This window comes from Tachypleus tridentatus, chromosome 8 (genome assembly GCF_004210375.1).
Source record: "Tachypleus tridentatus isolate NWPU-2018 chromosome 8, ASM421037v1, whole genome shotgun sequence".
NCBI lineage: Eukaryota > Metazoa > Arthropoda > Merostomata > Xiphosura > Limulidae > Tachypleus > Tachypleus tridentatus.
In genome coordinates this window covers 79,499,470-79,522,275 of record NC_134832.1, presented here as the reverse complement: position 1 = coordinate 79,522,275, position 22,806 = coordinate 79,499,470, and the positions used below count along the sequence as shown (strand labels likewise).

Here is a 22,806-nt window from a genome sequence, read left to right as displayed (position 1 = left end):
ATTAAACTTTGGCTGACCTGTCGTGCTGAGTATCCAAATTTATCAGAAAATGCAGTAATAATTTTTATGCCCTTTGTCACGACTGAAAAGTGAGAATCAAGCTTCTCAACGTTGGTTTTTCTCAAAAAACAAGTATAAAAACAGGTTAGGGATCCAGTCAGGTTTTAGGATCAAATTGATTTCTTTTCTTCTTCATTTGAAGTTGCTGTATGATGAAAAACAGCATCATCTTTCTCATTAGGTAAGTTTTTCTCAAAAGAACGTTAATAAATATAGAGTTAATGTAAAAATTAAATAACAATGACGTATAATTTCTTTTATTTATTTTTACAAAGTAGTACAATAAAACACCTGTATATTTTATAATCAATCATGTATCGATAGAACTATTGCTTACAGCTTGATGTTAATCCTTAACCATTTCTTAGCAGGTTATTTAATTAGGTATTTCAGGAGGCCGGGTTTCATGAAAAATTATAAAATAAACTTTTCCAACAAGGGACCGGTTTATTTGGTTTATTTTGTGATTTTTCCTACATTCACATTCACATCCCTCAGCTGTTATAAATAGTAAAGACAAAACGCCTACGAGGAACTGTTTTGTGTGGCACTGAGTACACTAAAGGGAAACATCGTTACCCTAGTGTAAATACTATCTTAAGATAAGATTAGTGTATATTATTGATTACAGGAGGATAATATAAAAGTTGGGGTTTTGTTTTAAAAGGGTATTTTTAGGCACATAACTTAAATTGTTTGAAATTATCAGTTTATCATATAGTTATATAATAGTATAATCGAATAGCTCTCTATTAACGCAGGTCTGGCATGGCCAGGTGGATTAAGGCGTTCGTCTCGTAATCTAAGGGTCGCGGGTTCGAATCCCCGTCGCACCAAATATGCTCGCCCTTTCAGCCGTGGGGGCGTTATAATGTGACGGTCAATCCCACTATTCGTTGGTAAAAGAGTAGCCCAAGAGTCGGCGGTGGGTGGCGATGAATAGCTGCTTTTCCTCTAGTCTTACAATGCTAAACTAGAGACGGCTAGCGCAGATAGCCCTCGAGTAGATTTGCGCGAAATTCAAACAAAAAAAAAATTTTAACACGTACCAGGTATACTATTGTGTGTATACTTCGTGGATATAAATTAAATATATTCAAATATTTCAGCTATCCACTTTCAAATTCGCTCTGTAAAGCTTGTTTAAATAACTTTGACCTCAGACTTGCTTGTATATGGAATGATGAATTCACCATTAAAATAGGACGAACTCGATTCTATTTCAGAAATTGAAATAAATTTGATTTTGCAATTTATACTACATGTGCCATTTTATTGTGATCAAACATTACTATTCGCGTCTGTCTGATATAAAGTATATTTTATTGTTAGTTTAAATACGTATAAAATTATAATGTGAATCTGTTTCATTCTATCACAGTAATAATTTCTGCTATAGAGTAACTTTTTGAAATAATTGTTTATTGTGTAAAATTCCAGTTAATTGTTACGTAACTTTTCCGTAAATATATCGTTAACTTTTCAGTGCGTTTTTCTTCATATCACTAATTCGTTGGTTTCCCTGTTTAATAATTTGCTTAATTATTATTTTTTTTGTAATAATGTACTATTAAGTAATTATAAGTCGCCCCCCGTTAGTACAGCGGTAAGTCTACGGATTTACAACGCTAAAATCAGGGATTCAATTCCTCTCGGTGGGCTCAGCAGATAGCCCGATGTGGCTTTGCAATTAGAAAACACACACACAATTATAAGTCAATATATGCTGTTTAAATACACAGTTATGTACTGTGTCATAACATGATGAAATGAGGATTATTTGAACTACAAATATGGTTAAAATATCAAAATAATAATCACGAGATTAGGCTTATGGCTTTGTTTTGAGTTTTTGGTTTATTTATGGAGAATAGTGTGACGTCATTACAATAATGTTATTGGATTCAGCTGTGATTACATGCGTTCCTTCTGTGAGCTTTTGTTTCTTACTCAAATTTCCGAATCTACTGTCACCTTTTCTACTCTTAACTGAAGATAAATAGTTAATCGTAGGCATCTTCTGTTGGTTTTGTGTTTTTTCTTCTATTTCTTTTCACATGTTCATCATTTCACAATTTTTACATGTTTGTGTGTTCCACTAAAATGTTAAGAAATACATTTGCATTCAATCAAAGTAGTACGGACAAGATTAGTGATTGATCATTGATATCGGATATTAGTATTCAAGTGGTATTTCATTTAATACACAGAAAAATTGAATTTTTGTCACTAAAAGTATTATAAAAAACTAATTTTAGCGTGTTTGACTACCCATATTATCAGATAATTTCATATAAATTATTATTCTACACGACTATTTTAACTTTTTACAGTTTTCTTTCGGAAATAAACATAAACTAAGAAATATAATGTTTAAAATAAAATGGAAAACAAATTACTGAAACTTTCTCGTCGCCAGCTTTAATTCCGAGTGAGTTTTGAGTGTTCTAATAAGTTGTTAACAAAACGTTTTCACACGCTATCCCATGGCATATCAAGGTCCGGCATAGCCAGGTTGTTAGGGCGCTCGACGCGTAACCAGAGAGTCACGGGTTCGGATATCCATCACACCAAACATGCTTGTCCATTCAGTCATGAGGGCGTCATTATGTGAGGGTCAATACTACTGTTTGTTGGTAAAAGAGTAGCCCAATAGTTGGCAGTGGGTGCTTATGATTAGCTGCCTTCACTCTAGTCTCACACTGCTAAATTAGAAACGGCTAGCACAAATAGCCCTCGTGTAGCTTTACGCGAAATTAAAAAAACAAACAAACTCATGACATATCAAGTATATAAGCAATACTAGTTTAAGTACAAAGGTAAAAAATCAAGAACATTATGTGAGTATAACGAGAGAAAATGATATATGAGATGAAACGGGGTGATTTAAGAAGTTTTTTTTTTTCCGTGAATATGACTTCGTTTTATTCTTGTTACATTTTTATTATCAAATGAGTTTCATCTTCAGATGCTTTTGAAGTCAATATGGTCAAAGATTCCAAAATGACTTTATTATACTCTTATGTTCTTTTCCAAAAACATTTTTATACAAATCAGCTGTCCACTGTAGACGAAATGCAAATACCCGTAATTTTGTTTCTGTTGACTTTATTCATTTGAAATTAATGTTAAAAATAAATATTTTTCTGTGCAAATCGATTAAATATTACTTGAATTCTAATCCTGATAATGACTTTTACTAACTGGTCATGCCAGTCTTCCTTCGGTTTTAAGCCTAACGTGCATATTGTCTGCAATTATTCCTTTCAAAGGTTATGGTGAAAATCGTAAGCTTAAATATCATCTTCTAGGCTAAATAATTCTAAGAGGACAAACAATTGGTTTCATTACATAAATCAGATAGTAGCGTAGTGATTTTCTCTATCATTAATAGGCTTTTGTTTAATTGTTTGCCTTAGCGCAAAGTAGTAACTTATCTGCTCTTCTCCGCCACGCGGATCGAGACCTGGATTGTAAGATTGTAAGTATAACGTTAACCCGATGGCGACCCGCTAATATAGAAGGATAAATTGTGCTTCCTTTAGTCTAACTCTAATTCATTTCTACTTTTATTGATTCCTAGTTTTATATTATACAACGATTTATTGGTAGCATGTGAAGAAATCTTATTCTACTAAACTATGATAGACATCTGTTTCCACAACACATGCTTTAAAGTAGTTAGAACAAAATAAAATTTTTTCCCTGAACTATTAGATTCATGATTATATTTAGATAAAGTCTTTGATTTACATTTACATATATCATTAATTTAGTAGATTTGAAAAATTTCAGTCTTAAAATATGAAGTATAACTTAATTATTAAACACGTTCTGATATGAACTCGATTCTCGAAGTTTAAAGTGATCATTTGAGACTATTCTATATACTTTTGCTGGAGTATTCAATAACATTTGTATGTCCTGGGATCGATTTTGATGTCTCTTGTGTGGATGACACCACTGCAACTTTGTATTTCACAGACGAACTCTATATTATTACTGTGGTTAATAAACATATTTCTTAAACTCCTACTCCTAACTACCCAATTCCGCCTCTCACTTAAACAAGGATCGGGTTCAATCTCTTGTGGGAAAATTAATTAAAAGAATGACGTCATTGTCCCATATAATCGAATATTTACATCTTCCAAGCTTGCACCTGATATCTCTTGTATCCTGAAAGGTACTCCAGAACATAATTAAAGAATTTACCTCTTAACTGATAACAAGTTATTTTTAGTAGCTGGAACTGTGAAATACGTCTTTATAACTTGAATATTTTGTTAAAGATTGCTGTAGTACTTTAAAGGAGTATTTTCATTACATTTTTTTCGTCTTTTACACAATACAAGAATTAGCTATTTGTTGTCTATACCGTGTGTAGTGTGCACTAATTTGGTAAATCATTTAAATTTATGAAGTTATATATATATATAATATAATATATATGCTTAATTAATATGTGATTGATAAGAAAATTGTCCAGTTGTTTTTATTAATTTAAATATTTGGGTTCCCTAAGGACGTGACGATGAACAATAGCAAAGTGAATAAACCTTACAGAAATACTGATTTAAATTTATAAAAATGTCTCAAAACTGTTTTCATCACTTTACTACAGCCGGTGTTATGATAATCGCTGTGACGTCACAAACAACAGGGGCTCTCTTTTTTCCTTAAGAACATGTGTTTCAGTTGAAAAAAAACATCAGTGCCCTGAACTCTAGAAGTGACACAACAGCTAGATATTTTCGATATGATGGCCTTTTTCGCTAGTCATAACAACATTTTTCTAGATAAGTTGACGTCCAAAGCCTTCCCGGAAGTATTCAACTTGTCTGCAATCCAAACACAACTTTCATAAATATCCATTTTAGTGTTTGGTCATGAGGTAGTTTGGTGAAAAACACGTCATTCTCACGGATTGTAAACAGGGTTATGCATTAACACGCTGGTTACCGCCCTTTCCACCTACACTTTTATATAGTCATTCCAAGGGATAAGGTGTAGATATAAAAAGGCTGATTATTCCTCGTATAATCTCATCGTGGACCCCACTATACCGTAACAATTTTGGCATATTAAAAACGCTTTTGTTTTACTTAGCCATTTATACAAAATACTTATATCAACAGAAAGAAGATGATGATGATTTTGTTCTAAAAACATAGTCTTAAGAAAGAGTAAAACTCATGGCATCTTAAACTTTAGGTTTAAGATTTAAAAGTATAAAAATCTTCATCAGTGATTAAAGCAACTTTTGTACAGTCTGAAGTCTCAAGTAAGTGGTTTATTGAATTTCGGATAAAACTCTTTTCTTTAGTTCCGTAATGCAGATACAGATGAAGCTGCAATGTATTTATATCAGGAGGAATATATTTAGAGAAGGTATACTTACAAACACAAAAAGAATGGCATGCTCAACTGCTTTGGTGAAGAAAAAGAAACGGCAGGTTCTTAAAAGGCTTTATGACTAATTTCGGAATCTTCGCGTAAACCTATACTAGAGTTATCTAGTATGCTCATAGTCGTCTCTAATTTTGAGGTGATAGACTAGAGGGAAGGCAACAAGGTAATAGCACCTATCGCTATCTTTTAGGCTATTCTTATATGGCAGAAGAAAGAGATTTAACTGTAATTCATGCAGCGCACAAACAGACCTCAAAACAAGAAGTTTTTTGTAGCAACGAGTCCTAAATTATGAACACGCAGATTCTCACTCCGAAATCTCTGACCGTTAGGCTACACGTGGCTTCAAGAGTTATGAAAATACGGAAGATTATGAGTACTAGTTCCTCTCTCCCTACCATGGGTGTAGCAGAAGGTAGAGAGAACTGGAAGAGAAGATAAACGTTGCTTGTTAAATATCATCCACATTTCTTAACTTGAAGTTTGCAAATTGTCCACATCCAGTTTAACAAACCTTTAGTGATGCAAATTGTCCACATCCAGTATGACAAACCTTTAGTGATGCAAGTTGTCCAACTCTAGCACTACAAACCTTTAGTGTTGGCTCGGCATGGCCAAGCGCGTTAAAGCGTGCAACTTGTAATCTAAGGGTCGCGGGTTCGCATCTGCGTCGTGCCAAACATGCTCGCCCTCCCAGCCGTGGGGGTGTTATAATGTGACGATCAATCCCACTATTCGTTGGTAAAAGAGTAGCTTAAGAGTTGGCGGTGGGTGGTGATGACTAGCTGCCTTCCCTGTAGTCTTACATTGCAAAATAGTCCTCGTATAGCTTTGCGCGAAATTCAAAACAAACCAAACAGCAAGGGTAGCCAAATGAAGATTCAAAGTTTAATATTACTCTTATCAGTACAATAATGTCTTGCAAAAGTTAAACATTACTATTATAGCAGCTTATTTTGCCCCTGTAATAATCTAATGTTTCTATTGTAACAGCATGAAAATACAAAACCCTATAACCAGAACGTTTTCGAAAGGTGTACCCTTTTTACCCAGAAGAAAGCACTCTTGTTTTATGGGTTTGTTTTTTATGTGAAATTGGTTTTTGAATCTACATGTTTTCTTAACCTCAGTGTTAGGAGTATAATATGAGGTTGTAACATTTAAAACTTCCATTATAACAGTGTATCTTACCTTTGTAGTAGTTTCCTGTTGCTGTTGTAATTGTTTAATATTAGTTTTCTGGTACTAAAATGGCATTCTTATAAATTTTATGCACCGTATTTTTCGGTGTATAAGAAATATCTTTTTTCCCCACAAAAGGGGGTCTCAAACCCCTCTGCGTCCTATACACCAAAGGTAAAAATTTTATGCCTCTCTAGGCGTATTTTGAAAGGGTTTTTGGCGAGTAGGCAGTTTTTTTGTTTCCATAATGTTGAAAAGTACCAAACCTTTTTTCTTTCCTAAAATGTTGAAACTGTAATAAAGATATTTTAAAAAATGTGAAGTGAGCAATTGCCTTAATGGCGCCAAAGATGATATTGTTTGAGGACAATGAGAGTGAACTTTCAGAACTTGTTTTCAGTGAATTCAGTGACGCAAAAGAAGATTTTGAAAGTTTTATAATGAATGAACAATGTTTTGATACAAATGTGTAAAACAACCATATTTTATTTTATTATGGACACTACTTTTGAAGTATTCTAAAGAATAACAAAGTATTATACTGATATTGAACAAATAAATAAATGATAACTGTGAATATTTTTTTTCTTTGAAGATAGCCTTAGAAATATGGGTGCATCTTATACACCGAAAATGCGGTAATTGTTATAATATTTTATTATTATTTTGATAATAAAGTTTTTGTAACATGTTTATCAGATCATCTTAAAGATCATGTTCAGGCAAATACACCCAAGTTTTAGTACTGAGTAAGACCAGAGACGAACAACAACTTGTATTAGAATATTTTCTGTGTTACACAGTTTTAGTTTATAACTGAAAATAAGGTATCCGATACTATTTAAGTATATATGCATGCTACGTATTGTAATTTATATCAGACAAGTCTCCAATTTATTATGTTATTTATTACGATTTCAAATAGCCTGAAATTTTAGTTTTAATCTACAAGTGAATTGATTGTCGATATGTATCAAATTTATGATGTTTGATAAGAAGGTTGACACACACAGCTTTCTTTCCGAACACAAATATACTTTAATATAAAAACAATAGTACAATTTATGATAATGGTTATTACAAATAATAATTTATAAAAAAAAGTTTTACAAACATGCAAATAATACTAAGTCTTCTATCTGGTCTGGAATTAAATATTTTATTGATTATTCACAATGAGCGAATCAATGATACACTTCATTTGACGGGAAATCGGTTAGTTTCTTCATACGTGAGCTTTTTCCGCTGAAGTTATACGATGAATTACTAACGTCCAAAGTTAATTCACAGATGTTAAGCTGTTTGTAATGTTCGAAATCTATGAACATTCCTGGTAAAAAATCTGCAATTTTCCGATTAATAAGCGTTAGCTACCAATAGCTTTCAAGGTCTATAGTATACTAACTTCAGCAAACCAACAATATTAAACTGTCTCTTGGCGTGTCGATTTATAAGCTTTTAGAGTGAAGTTCTCGAAAGTTCAGTTGGCAACAATATTTGAAGATATGCTAGTGTAAAACATATATTATTAATTCTAACATTTGATAATCTTCAAATTTATAAAATAGGTGGGACGTTTGTATTATACATTTAACAATGTAAGCTACATGCATTTCTAAATATTGATTAAACTGAAACAAACATAGATATTAAAATAAATACACAATAGTAAATCCGTTACATATATATATTTTAATTGAATATATCGTAAAGATACGTGTGTGTGAGGATATGTGCGAAGTTTTTTAAGCCATATATTTTCACTTGAAATAACTCTTTATTTTTAATGCGTTTCACATTTTTTATTCTAATAATCTAATTTTGTTTGTTTGTAGTTAAGCACAAAGCCACACAATGAGCTATTTGTGGCCTGCTCACCACGGTATCGAAACCCAGTTTCTAGCCTTGTAAGTCCGCAGACATACCGCTGTGCCACTGGAGAGCTATAATCTTGTATTACATTGTTTTTCTTATCTGAATAAAATCGTTTGCATTTGAGTATATATGACTTCCTTATAGGTATATTCCATATACAATACATGATCAAAAGTATGTGGACACCCGCCCATCACATCCATATGTGCTTGTTGAACATCTCATTCCAAAACCAGGGGTATTAATATAGAGTTGGTCCCCTCTGCTGCTATAACAGCCTCCACTCCTTTGGGAAGATTTTGGAACATGGCTGCGGGGATTCGCTCCTATTCAGCCACAAGAGAATTAGTGTGAGGTCGGGCACTGATGTCGGGCGAGAAGGCCTGGCTTGCAGTCGGCGTTCCAATTCATCCCAAACGTTTTCGATGAGGTTGAGGTTAGGGCTATGTTCAGGCCAGTCAAGTTCTTCCACACCAACCTCGGCAAACCATGTCTTTGTGGACCTTGCTTTACGCACGGGGGCATTGTCATGCTGAAACAAAAAAGGGCCTTCCCCAAACTGTTGCCACAAAGTTGGAAGCACACAATTCTCTAAAATGTCACTGTATGCTGTGGCATTAAGATTTCCCTTCACTGGACCTAAAGAGCCTAGTCCAAACCATGAAAAACAGCCCCAGATAATTATTCCTTCTCCACAAAACTTTACAGCTGACACTATGCATTCAGGTAGGTAGTATTCTTCTAGCATTCGCCAAAATTAGATTTGTCTGTGAAACTGCCAGATTGTGAAGTGTGATTCATCATTCCAGAGAACGCGTTTTCACTGCTCCAGAGTCCAATGGCGGTGTGCTTTACACTACTCGAACCGACGCTTGGCATTGCACATGGTAATCTTAGGCTTGTGTGCAACTTCTCGGCGATGGAAACCCGTTTCATGAAGCTCCCAACGAACAGTTCTTGTGCTGACGTTGCTTCCAGAGGCAGTTTGGAAGTCGGTAGTGAGTGTTGCAACTGTGGACAAACGATTTTTACGCGCTACGCGCTTCAGTACACGGCGGTCCCGTTCTGTGAACTTGTGTGGCCTACCTCTTCGTGGTTGAGCTGTTGTTTCCCTAGACGTTTCTATTTCATAATAACAGCGCTTACAGTTGACCGGGGCAGCTCTAGCAGGGCAGAAATTTGACGAACTGACTTGTTGGAAAGGTGGCATCCTATGGAAGTACCACGTTAAAAATCACCGAGCTCTTCAGTACGACCCCTTCTACTGTCAATGCTTATCTATGGAGATTGCATTGTATGCTTGATTTTAGGGACCTGTTAGCAATGGGTGTGGCTGAAATAGGTAAACCCACTAATTAAAATGGGTGTACACATAACTTTGGCCATGATGTGTTTTTAACTCATGGAATCGCCGTATTAACTGTAAAGTGTTTCAATCCTAAATGAAAGTCATACGGAAGTTATTACGCTAGCTAAAAACTCAGACCGTGAATGTACGAACACCTCACGTTTCAAGTGATGTTTACCCATGTTAGCTAATCCATCAGTCTGCTTCTTACGCATGCCAAGAGATTTGAAACCACAGTTATTTGATGACTTTGGTGAAAACCTAGATTAATGACTTTTGATATTCCTTACCTTGAAAATAAATAAACTAGAATGATAGATGTTCAGCAAAAGCTTAAAAATAGCTGATGTAATAGTTGTTAAAGTTATAATAATGTTTCGTTTTTATTTTAGACTAGATGATATAACATTAAAATCGACAAAATGCCTTTTTATCTTTCATTAGTAGAAAATATTTGAAATACTAGTAAGCTGTAATTCAACTAATTTTCTTGTTATCAGGGTATAGATGCGTCTAAATTAAAACAGACACATTGAATGAAATGTAAATATTATCGTGGAATTTCTGAATCTTCGAAAAACTATCAATGAAAATCGACTGGTAATGGGTAACTTACTCTCGTTCTCAAAAATATATTGTTAAAAAACATGAATAACATAATATGATTATCTCGTTAATATACGTATTATGTTGGAAGTACTATCTACTACATTCGTTTTCACTAGAATGTTGACAGGCAATTTTAAGAGAATAGAATGGATGAACATTCATTCGCAAAAGCAAGTTGCTTGTTGTAAATAATATCGTACAAAAGACTTTTAAACAATCAAACTATCTTCTGATAGGTTGTCTGTTTCGTCCATTTAAATAAAATGTTTCAAAAGCCACCTACAAGCTCTGGTCGCATTGATTAGCATGTTCTGTGCGAACCCCATTTGTTTGAATACACGAATAAAAAACATAAATTAAATTCGTCTTAGTTAATCAGCAGTGTTCCAAAACTGTAACGGGTTCCTCTCTCTCTTCTTTTTGGCTCGACTCGCTGACTGACTTCATCTTGTCCTTCGAGGGGAATCTTTTTCATTTAAATGTTTTCCTGGTGGTGAACGATGAAACGTCAATAAATCTTAATATGGGGCGTCATTTATCAACTAGAAAATACTGTGGACGTATTTGTTATTGATAGTAAAAACAAATACTACTAATTATTAACGTATACTTACGATCAATTCTTCTCTATATTTAGACAGAAAAGTTACAAAAAACGTTAAGAATACTAACTATGGTACTTTGACGTGATATACATAAGGTTTTGTTGTCAAGAAGTATTATTAAATCATTTAAATATTCTAATCAATTAATATTATTTAATGTTTTAAGTAATATCACAACGTTTGCTTTTGCTGTCTTTAAGAATTCTACGCAACTACACACATTTGTACGCAAATATAAATATAACGAATTACTTCTGGCAAAGTAGTATGATACGGTACAGGCGGGACAGTTGGCATAAGTCCGAGTGTTTAACGGTTTAACATATATAAGGCAACGAGAGATTGACAAAAACCAACGTTAAAACCGAAACGATGATTTTCTCTTGATAACAGTCAAATATTATACAGCTTCAGTTTATGCTTTTCGCACATATTCCAAACACTTGGGTTTCACAATACTAATGTAATAGTTCGATCAATGTTGCTCAAAGTAACAAATTTAAAAGTTTATTTTTTGTTTAGTCAATGTTAAAGTAACTACATAAACAACATTATTGACAAGAGACTGTATGTTAGAAATGGGAAGGCAGCTAGTCATCACCGCCCATCGCCAACTCTTGGGCTACTCTTTTACCAACGAATAGTAGGATTGACTGTAGTATTATAAGGCCCCCAGGGCTGAATGGTCGAGCATGTTTGGTGTGACGGGGATTCGAACCCCGACCCTCGAATTACGAGTCTAATGCTTTAACCACCTGGCCATGCAGTATCGTAAAACAACACACGAAAAAAGTAAAACATATAAACTCCAGAGTTATTTGAATCTTCATTTGGATACCTTCACTGTTAACGACATTTTCGGTCGTAATCACAAATTTTGTCAGATTAGGATATTAAAGTTCGTCCTAAAGTCATACGTAATAAAAAATATTCATTGTTAAAGTTGTTGAAATTATTTTACATATTATAAATAATGATAATATTGAAACGAATTACGAACAAAAATGGAGAACGCCATCACTTGTAAAATAGATAAGAAAGGCCGGTTGTTATCTGCTAAGATTCACAAAGTTTTGAAAATACACTGAATATACTTTTAAGCGTTCATATATTTGTAATAGCGCATATTCAACATAACAAAACACTAAAGGTTAGAAAAAATTCTTAAAAGCGCACTAGCCACTTATCCAGACTGATATGCTTTTCTATTTATATCAAAATCTGGATATTCTGGCATCAGAATAAGAAATTCTCTGTATAGTCCTCTCAAACAAAGGCAAGCGACCACGAAAACCGTCTATGCATCCTCAATATAACTCCCAAACAGCAAGCGACAAAGAAGACCGAAAATATGAAACACTTTTATATATAACCTCCTAAACAACAACAAGCGATCATGAAAATAGACTGTGCAACTTTTATATAATACTCCTAAACAACAAGTGACCATAAAAACCGACTATGCAACTTTTTACATAATACTCCTAAACAACAACAAGCGAGCATAAAACTCGACTGGATAACTTTTATATAATACTCCTAAACAACAACAGCGACCATAAAAATCGACTATGCAACTTTTTACATAATACTCCTAAACAACAATAAGCGACCGTAAAATTGACTCTGCAGTTTTTATATAATACTCCGAAATTACAACAAGCGATTCTAAAATTGACTGTGCAATTTTTATATAATACTCCTTAACAACAACAAAAATCGACTATACAACTTTTATATTACAATTGTAAGCAACAACAAGTGACCATAAAACTCGACTATGCAAGTTTTATGTAATTCTCCCAAACAAATGCAAGCGACTCTTAAAACCAACAATGCAACTTTCAACAATTTAGCATTACATATATACCACAGATAGAGTTGCGCATAGAATGAGATGAGATTGAGTCACTTTTACCTTGTGTAAGTAATTATTTGAGTTGAGTAAAAAAGTATACATTATTTTAAAGTCACCTTTTTAATTTGTCAGATTCTGATTATATATTCCTAAACTGATTGTTTCATTGTTTAAGTAACCGAGATAAAGTATTTCCTCCCTTTAAAAACGTGACAATGTTTAAGATATATTGGCATTTTACACTTAAAATGTTATAAATGGTATGATTTAGTTTATGTGTATATTTATGCTTGCTAGACTTACATCATAATTTTAATTGAGTACGCGATACTAATGATATCATACTTTTACTTCTGTTGTTAAGTGTAAACTTATGTTGAGGATATAGAAGCGCGTAGTTCCGGAAACTAATAGTGAACGTTTGTGTTTGTACATTCAATATTTTCTTTAATTGTTTTTAATTTTTGTTTGAAAATATGTAAACAATGGTTTCTGCACTTGATCTATAAAGATATTTTACCCTATATGTTTTTCAGAATATCTGTTAGTTATTTTATAAGTAGATTAATGTATTTCGGTTCGTTTTTGTGACTATAAAGTGAATGAAGTTAAAAACAATTATTTATTTCCGCATGAGGGCGCTAACAAGATTATATGTAAGCTTAAAGCACCTGCAAATCCTAGTCCTTTTATATATATTTCTCGGGAAAGTTGCCAACTAGAAATGATCTACTTCTAGTTGAAATTTCTCTCTGTGTGTTCCTAAAAATACAACAAAATTAACATGCCCTATCGTGAAGGGGCCAGGAATACCGCATGATGAAGTATCTTCTGTTTGAACTGAACGACACCACGTGGCGATGTCTTTTCTCGCTTCAACTACCCTAGTTACTTCAAAAAAGGGAAAGCCTGTATTCAAAGAGAATGTTTAGGGTTTGCTCGGATGGTCACTCTGTTGAATGAAAGGTTACTATACTCTTTGAATGATTGGTAAAGTCAGCTTTGCTTCTCAGATAGTTTTAAGGTCTCGTGCAAAGTTCTTTGGTTCGTAACGTTGCAAGAACACATATGGTAAGTACGAGACACAAGTCAATATAACGATTAATCTGCATGTGTTCTTAACATGTCTTATATGTGTTATTTTACGATGCTATTTTTACGATTTAACCTTCTAGCTAAAAGAGTTATTCGCGTTTGTTTCTTTGTTTGGAATTAAGCACAAAGCAACACAATGGGCCATAAGTGCTCTGCCCACCACGGGTATCAAGACCCAGTTTGTAACATTGTAAGTTCGCAGACATACCGCTGTGTCTCTGGGGTGCGTTATTCGCGTTAAATCGGTGGTTTTGCTGAGAAAAGTTTTATGACAAATAAAATAACTGATGGATAACCACGTGTTCTTCCCTAAGTATTTTACCGAACATAATAATAAGGATTTTATTTTAATTCGTGATAACACCAGAAAGTGTTGATATAGTTAACCGAAGAAGCTAAAAATACCGCAGCTAAGAAAAGAAATGGAGATAAACAAAAAAAAATAAAAAAATAAAATCAGTAAGTCTGAGAGAAAAACTCATGACAGTTAACTCTTAAACACAGTTTAGTGGTCTTATAAAATGTTGTTTCAAATGTTTTGATAACACTCACTGTAATAATAATGATCCCTTTTAACTTATAAAACTCTTAAAAGTTCATGACCAATTATTACCTAATACAAGTCAACATGCAAGTCGAGATGAATTTCAGTTACACGATTTTACTGTTAAAAATAACAGCTACAGCTTTGTATGCTCTGTATTTGAAAAATAATAACACAAAACACACACACAAAAGAATAAGTAGTTTTGTTCTACAAAGTTAGAGATACAAATACAAGGGTTGGATATCGTCATTCATCATGTACCTAAATTAGAACTTTATGGTTCTTGTTACTCTTTGTCAAAACCCGGCATGGCCAGGTGGTTAAGGCACTCGATTCGTAATCTGAGGATCACGGGTTCGAATCCCCGTCACTCTCAACATGCTCGCCTTTTCAGCTGTGGGGGCGTTTTAATTTGACGATCAATCTCATTATTTGTTGATGAAAGAGTAGCCCAAAAGTTGGCGATTGTTGGTGATGACTAGCTGCCTTCTTTCTAGCCTTACACTGCAAAATTAGGGACGGCTAGCGCAGAGAGCCTTCATGTAGCTTTGGACGAAAGTTAAAACAAACCAATTCAAAATCTTCGTCAATCTCAGTTTACTGAAGTTTTGATCTACAGACGTACCTACTACTAGTACTAAGTTTTATGTGTTTCCGACCACTTGTTTACTCATCGTTAAATGATTTGTTTCGGTTGGTTTGATTGTTTGTTTGTTTCTGAGTTTCTCACAAAGCTACTCGAGGGCTATCTGTGCTAGCCGTCCCTAATTTAGCAGTGTAAGACTAGAGGGAAGGCAGCTAGTCATCACCACCCACCGCCAACTCTTGGGTTACTCTTTTACCAACGAATAATGGGATTGACCATCATTATAATGCCCCCACGGCTGAAAGGGCGAGCATATGTGGCGCGATGGGGATGTGAACCCCCGACCCTCAGATTACCAGTCATACGCCTTAACACGCTTAACCATTCCGGGCCCGGTTGGTTTGAGCAGTAGGTTGTTGATATATAATACGAAAACACGTTATGATATCGTAAAATAAAATGCGAAATTCCTTCCCATTTCTTTTTAAACACAAAATTCACTAAGTCTGGCATTTATGTTATGAAAATAGATTTGTTTCAAAGTAAAAACGATTTAAAGAAACCAAACTATACCATCGCTACTGAAAGTATGTGAAGATGATTGCTACAGTTCTGTGTTACATAAGCGATACTGATAGTTAATTATACTTTATTAGATCGATGTTTCAGGGCATGTGCTGCCTGTGGAACTGTTAACTCCATTGTCGTTCACATTGAGTCCAGTGACCATGATTATACACTAGCTGAACACCGTTAATTCCATTGTTATTAGGATGATGGAGCCATTCTTAGACCATACAGTTCGTCAAACTTTCCACAAGGCCTATATGCCAATTACACCTGCGAACATATAAGAGTATCAAACAGAACTGGTTAAAATGATCAAATCCGCTAAACTTCTCGATTCGTACACATAGTGAAAACACTAGCCACCCTGTCTTGATTACGAATTTCAAAATCATCTATCTGGATCATCCAATATTGAACTTTTAATTAAAGAAAGTTTGTCTATTGTAAATGCATTTCCAATTTTAAATAATAACACAGCTTAAGATAGAATATGTATATTCCAAAACGTTTAAGAATTTAATGTTTGTTACTGTAAGCACACGTGCCAGATGTTTATTGTTGCTGTTGTCGTTATATACTGTTCCATATTAAAGTTTGATTCTCGTCGAATGAATTTGTTGCTTTTGCCTGATATGTGCTTTTAATGCCCATTGTAGGGGAATATTTAATTATCTTGTGGTATTTTTGTTTTTCACAACATATTTGCCCGTATTGGGTCTAAGAGACATGGAATCTTTCATGCATCAGACGAGTGCTTGACCATCTGAACCATCTGAGAAAGTTAATTCTCTCCGGCTGGCTATTAAGGAACCTTTTAATAATTCAACTATTACATTTTCTCACTCGCATAAACGAAGTTTGTCCCTTAGCCAAATTTCGAGATCGTGGGGACGGCTTTACGTTGTGTATGAATTTTGTATCTTGATTTGAAACCGATAACTTGTCACAGCTAAACGAGCGTCCCACCAATTGAGCTAATATGCAAATCTCCTAGCGCTGGATAATAAGACACTTTAATAAGATTAAAAAATATAGAAATTATGTTGTATGAACTACATATTAATATTCATCAAGACACGTATTGGATTGTTTACATTTTGTGATCATTGGCGAATTTTCTTGTTTTATGCAGGACTGAATATGTTACATTGAAATCTCTTTGAATATATCGTATCAGCACATCACATGAAAACAGCAGCTGGTAAAAAGTGTGATGTCACAAAAAGAGGTATTGCTTTTGTAATGGGTTGTAACAGCTCCTTCCGACGCAAAATATTTGCATACCCAAATAATAAAGCTTTGCATACCCAAATAATAAAGCTGTGTTCAGATCAGGGGCTTAAGAAAATAATGATATAATTTCTAGTTAATGACAATGTAAAAAAAAGTAATATCTATCATCTTAGGGCTCAAGAACTATCCAGAAAGTGGTCTACTACAAGTCATACCCCAACTGTGATAAGCAGAATGTAGCGTCTTGTAGCAGGTTAAAACCCATGAACATAAACGCCAATAGCAACAACTGATAATATGATCCAGGAAAAAATTATTCAACACAATGACAAAATTTCAACTGAAAACAAGGCCATACTTTAGTTTTAAGAGACGTGAGCTATATCAGTATAACAAAGTCATTTATAGAGAACAGTTTAAATTTCTTGCTAGGGACAACAATGAATATGATTTGAAAATAAAAGATACTATATTAATAAATAGACTCAAATTTGAAATAAGTGAACTGTGTAATGCTGTCCATTTATTATTGCAAATATATTGTGGTTAACATATTATTAATTCTATTTTTGACTTGTATTAATAATTCTTGTAAATACAATAAGCACTTGCTTATGGTAATACAAAAATATGTATAATATTTATGGTTTTTTAACCGATTCAGTATTGTTAAGAATATTTTTTGCTTTGCTTAGACAATCACTATGACCAGAAAGGAGGTTCTTGGCCTCTTGGTTCTATTCATCATATACGTATTGATAGGTGGAGCTGTTTTTATGGCTCTTGAAGCTCCCTTGGAGGAGAAGATGAGAATGCAATTAAAAGATACCCGGAAAAAGTGGGAAGGTAGGAAATATTAAAATCTGTAATTTGTTTGTAGTTATCTATAGCAGTGAGTATCATGATCAGGTTACTAAGATTTGATTATCAGGTTAAATGTCTGTTAGCCTTTAAAACAATTTTACTGGGATGTTAATTGCGAAATGATTCATATTAGGTTAAGATGTTTATGAGATATTTAATGCCTTGTGAATTTAAGTGTATTTAATATTTTACATTGATATAATGCTGTAGACAAAAGGTTGTTTTTAATTTAACAAGGAGTTCAATAAAATTTCACTCTATAAATATATTATAAAGCTATATTATTGTTATCCACTTATCACTGAGCCTGAGAAGTAATTCATTAGATTTTAATCAGAACTGTATGCCTTCCCTTTAGAACCCTTAGAAACGTTAACCCTTACTACACAAAGCCTGATTGTAATACAGTCACCTTCATGAAACGGTATGAAGTTCATAAATAGCAAATCTTTAGTAATCTTCTTTACTTGTAGCACTTCTACAAAGCATCATGATCTGTATTTTTGGTGTGCTTTTTCTTATAGAGTTACATCGGGCTATCTGCTCAGCCCACCAAGGGGAATCGAACCGCTGATTTTAGCGTTGTAAATCCGGAGACATACCGCTGTACTAGCGGGGGGCATATTTTTGGTATTAATGTAAATTGTTTGACAGTTACATCATTATCTCACAAAGAACAAATATGAATAACTTTAATCCTTCCTCTGAACTGAAAATTCATTAAAAACCTTGTCTTATTTATTATATTTTATTTCGTTTTTACCGTCCTCAACGAGACAGTTGTAAGGTTACTGACTCAAAGTTCAATTATCCGCGCTAAACACAGCAGATAGCTAAGAGTGGCTTTGCTCTAAACTAAAAATTAAACAAATTTTTATTTAATATGTTTTGTATATTTAACATATCCAAATATCAAGATGCAATAAGAAATATTTTTTTATTATTATAATATAAAACAAGTTCCTCTATCTCTTTTAGATTCATAATAGAGTATATGATTTATTAGTTATTTATGAATAAGACAAAATTATTACCAGGGCTTTCGGATATAAATTCTAAATAATTTAGAAAACAGTATCATATAGAGTTTTTTTGTTTGTTTGTTTTGAGACAGATAGGCTTCTAGGGACGAATCATCCAAATTTCACTAAAGGAGATTTGCAAAAACTTGTGCATCACCTAGCGGAAGCAAGGAGTAAAAACTTAATGGATGATTATGGTAACAATACCCACATCAACTGGAGTTTCTACAACTCATTTTTCTTCGCAATTACAGTCGTTACAACAATAGGTAAGAGAATCGTGCATGACGTCTTTACTTATTAATACAGCTTTCTGTTTCATTTGGTTTTCTTTTCTTTAAATATAAAAAAGGTAGATGAGAATTATTTAAAATATTGATAACTAAGCCTAATAAATATTTTTGCATGTGTCCTGCCAGCCTCGATAAAACCGTTATGGCGAAACGTTGGCTTAAATTATACATATATACCTATTCTACTGGTAACAGTTCTGATTTATTACTACCAAATAAAAACATCTCTTTAGTGTGTACTACAGATTTTGACCTTTCAGAAAAGGTTTATTCAGTTTAACAATTGGACTGATGGTCCTTCGTTAGGAGATAGAATGTATAAAACAACATTATTAGCTTTCGGTTTGACGTTACTTCGTTAGCGATTAAAATATTTTGCATTGCGTCTTTCATACTGTAACGTTGTAGCTGTTATACGTGGAGGCTTATAACGCTAAAAACAGGGTGTCGTACTGTGATGGGCACATCACAGATAACTCATTGTGTAATCAACGCGTATTGTTTGTTTGAATTAAGCACGAAGCTACACAACTGACTATCTGTGCTTTGCCGACGACGGATATCGAAACCCCCTTCTAGCGGTGTGAATCCGCAAATATACCGCTGTGCCACTGAAGGGCATTGACGCGTAATCAAACAGTTTTAGTTTGAGAGATTGAAACAGTGTGGACTTGTGGTAAATAACATTATTACTACAACATCAAATTTGAAATTAGCGTAACGTTTGAAATAGTAAATAAAGTACAGTACTCGTTAAGTCTGGCTGTTTTCAGAAACGACAGGGCGTCTTATCTTCACTCCCCTGTCATTGGCACAACAGTAAGTAATGGGATTTATAACACTAACAACTGGGTTTCGATATTCGTAGTAAGCACAGCACAGGTGGCCTATTGTATATCCTTCCGCTTAATTAGAAACAACCAAGCAAAACTGTACCACTTACAAATATATTTTTTCGTTAGACGTTTCGGGTACGATGTTATTTTTTATTCAGGTGCTGAATAGATACTTAATCAAACAGACCCAGCCAGTCAAGCATACAGGTTAAGTGTACCTAACTTAGAGGCATCAAGCATCCAAAATATCGTTCCATATATGTATTCACGATGTTCTAAAAACACTTAGTTCCAAGAAGTCTTGATAAAAATGAAATAGAAACCCTATAACGCAAGCGCTTTCGAAAGGTGGACTTTTCTTCTTCAGGGGCAAACTGGCAGTTCTATATATGTATTTATACAGAAAACCACAGGTATAGTACGTGTGAAATAATATGCAATATACAGCATGTCAGCACAATATATGCAGTTAGAACATTATAGAAAGATGAAATTAATCAGCTTTCTTTCTTTTGTTCTGACTCAACCGACAATGCCATCAACTCACTTAAACGTTATTTTGGTATGGTGCTCCAGAATTTGTTTTTTTACAAATTTTAATGTTGTTCTTTCAGCTGTTGCAAAATGCTGGTCAAATATTTCCTCATTTCTTGTGCTTTAAAGTCCTAAAACTAACACTTAAACTTCAAATGTCGTTATAACGGTGTTCATACCAGCTCTTTGTAGATACTTGATAGCCATGTGTCATAATTTCGAAAGTTCACTCACAGTGAACAAACAGACAAAAGTCCATCTATAGTGAAGAGGTAGAGACGTTTGTCTGTTTGTTTCTTTTTTGAATTTCGCGCAAAGCTACTCGAGGGCTATCTGCGCTAGCCGTCCCTAATTTAGCAGTGTAAGACAAGAGGGAAGGCAGCTAGTCATCACCACCCACCGCCAACTTTTGGGCTACTCTTTTACTAAGGAATAGTGGGGTTGACCGTAACATTATTACGCCCCCACGGCTGAAAGGGCGAGCATGTTTGGTACGATTGTGATTCGAACCCGCGACCTTCGGATTAGGAGTCGATCGCCTTAACCCACCTAGCCATGTCGGGCCAGGTAGAGAAGAAAGAGTTCATTCATAGTAACAAGACAGAATTAAAGGTCTAAAGATTCCAAGATGGTTGAAGGTTCACTAGTAGTTTCATAATCAAAGTTACCATTGGCCAAAATAGATTTTAGTGTAGAATTCACAACACCGTTTGTACTGACAAGTATTGTACAGTTTTTTGCTTGAAATGACCAACGTGTTGTACCCAAGACTTTATTGTGACACTTCATTTAGTTCGCAGCTTGTGTTGAATGCCATATTGCTCTGTGCTGCAAAATAGTTTTGGAGTGTTCGAAAGGCATTTATTGTCACTTTATTCTTCGTATGTGTCTACTATCACCAAAATCAAACGGTATACAAAGCAACGAACATAATATACTATTGAGTCCAAATCTTGCACATGTATCTTTGGTTTGATTTGGTTTGTTTTGAATTTCGCGTAAAGCTACACGAGGGCTATCTGCGCTAGCCGTCCCTAATTTTGGAGTGTAAGACTAGAGGGAAGGCAGCTAGTCATCACCATCCACCACCAACTCTTTGGCTACTCTTTTACCAACGAATAGTGGGATTGACCGTCACTTAACGCCCCCACAGCTGAAAGGGCGAGCATGTTTGGTATGTCCGGGATTCGAGCCCGCGACCCTCGGATAACGAGTCGAGTGCCTTAATCACCTGACCATGCCGGGCCCACATGTCTCTAGTCTGGTATAATGGCCAAACATAGTAGAACAGTCATCATATCTTGGATCACATAGATTATCAAATGAAAATCATGATTTTTAAAAAAGATTCTGCAGTGAACTAAACATTCATGCTAACTTTGTATCAAAGCTTACTACCATATCCTATAAGTATTCAATTTTTTCTATATTTTTACTAACATACCTAACAACAAAAGAAAGCAGTTCCTGTTTGTTCAGCCAGGTGTTGTATATAAATAGATTGAATGGTACTTTGTCTATATTAATGTCACTTACGATTTCACAAACAATCTCAACACGGGCAAGATCAATGGTATTCAGTTATCGGATTTAACTTTGGCTTTTTGTAGATGTTCAGACACATTTGGATTCCAGTCTCAAGAAGGCCTTCTCTGTTAGATGATTCTGTTTTATTGTAACTTAAACAGGAAGGTTTAGATGGGACAAACTATTATAACATACAGTAATAAATACATAAGTAACAATATCAATATAATCTTTCTGTGCTGCTTTTCTTCACTCAAAGCGATAATTTTCTATTCTGTTTCTTACTCAGTATTGTGTATACAACGGTATTTCACACAATATTTGTCAAAACCTTGCTAAGCTTCTAACATCTTGAACCAAAATGCATAACTAGTTAATTGAAATGTCACATTGAAACGGGTTTTGCCGGACAACGATAAGTCTACGGATTTATAATGCTAAAATTAGAGTCCGATGTGGCTTTGCTATAAGAAAAAACAACAAAAACACACACACACATACACGAGTCTTGCCACAAACCTGGCATGGAAAAGAAAGATGTGAAATAATTCAGCCAAGCACGCGAATAAGACTATTGAGACTGAAAAATAAACATATTGTTACTATTGAAATTAGCTTAGAGATAAAAATTCAGTTTTGGTTGAATAGATTCACGTCTGAAGTATGCAACACGGGAAGAGTAAACCACTAGTGTCAAAAAAATCAAATTCGTCTTCTGTGTCCTGGAGTGCGAGTGGATGAACATCGGAA

The 22,806-nt window shown here is 34.3% G+C and overlaps 1 protein-coding gene across 3 annotated transcripts in view; it reads left to right on the top strand.

Moving 5' to 3' along the window:
• Positions 1 to 22,806, top strand: part of LOC143222761 (potassium channel, subfamily K, member 16-like) — a 44,304-nt gene that overhangs the window by 8,258 nt on the left and 13,240 nt on the right. The window contains exons 1-3 of one of the 3 annotated variants that reach the window (XM_076449714.1): positions 5,105 to 5,344; positions 17,676 to 17,826; positions 18,959 to 19,135. In XM_076449714.1, the coding sequence (XP_076305829.1) occupies positions 17,685 to 17,826; positions 18,959 to 19,135 (319 nt within the window). In that variant the 5' untranslated portion in view covers positions 5,105 to 5,344; positions 17,676 to 17,684. Of the gene's footprint in view, positions 1 to 5,104; positions 5,345 to 13,687; positions 14,021 to 17,675; positions 17,827 to 18,958; positions 19,136 to 22,806 lie in introns of those variants that run through there. The other 2 variants (XM_076449713.1, XM_076449712.1) reach the window with 2 other exon arrangements.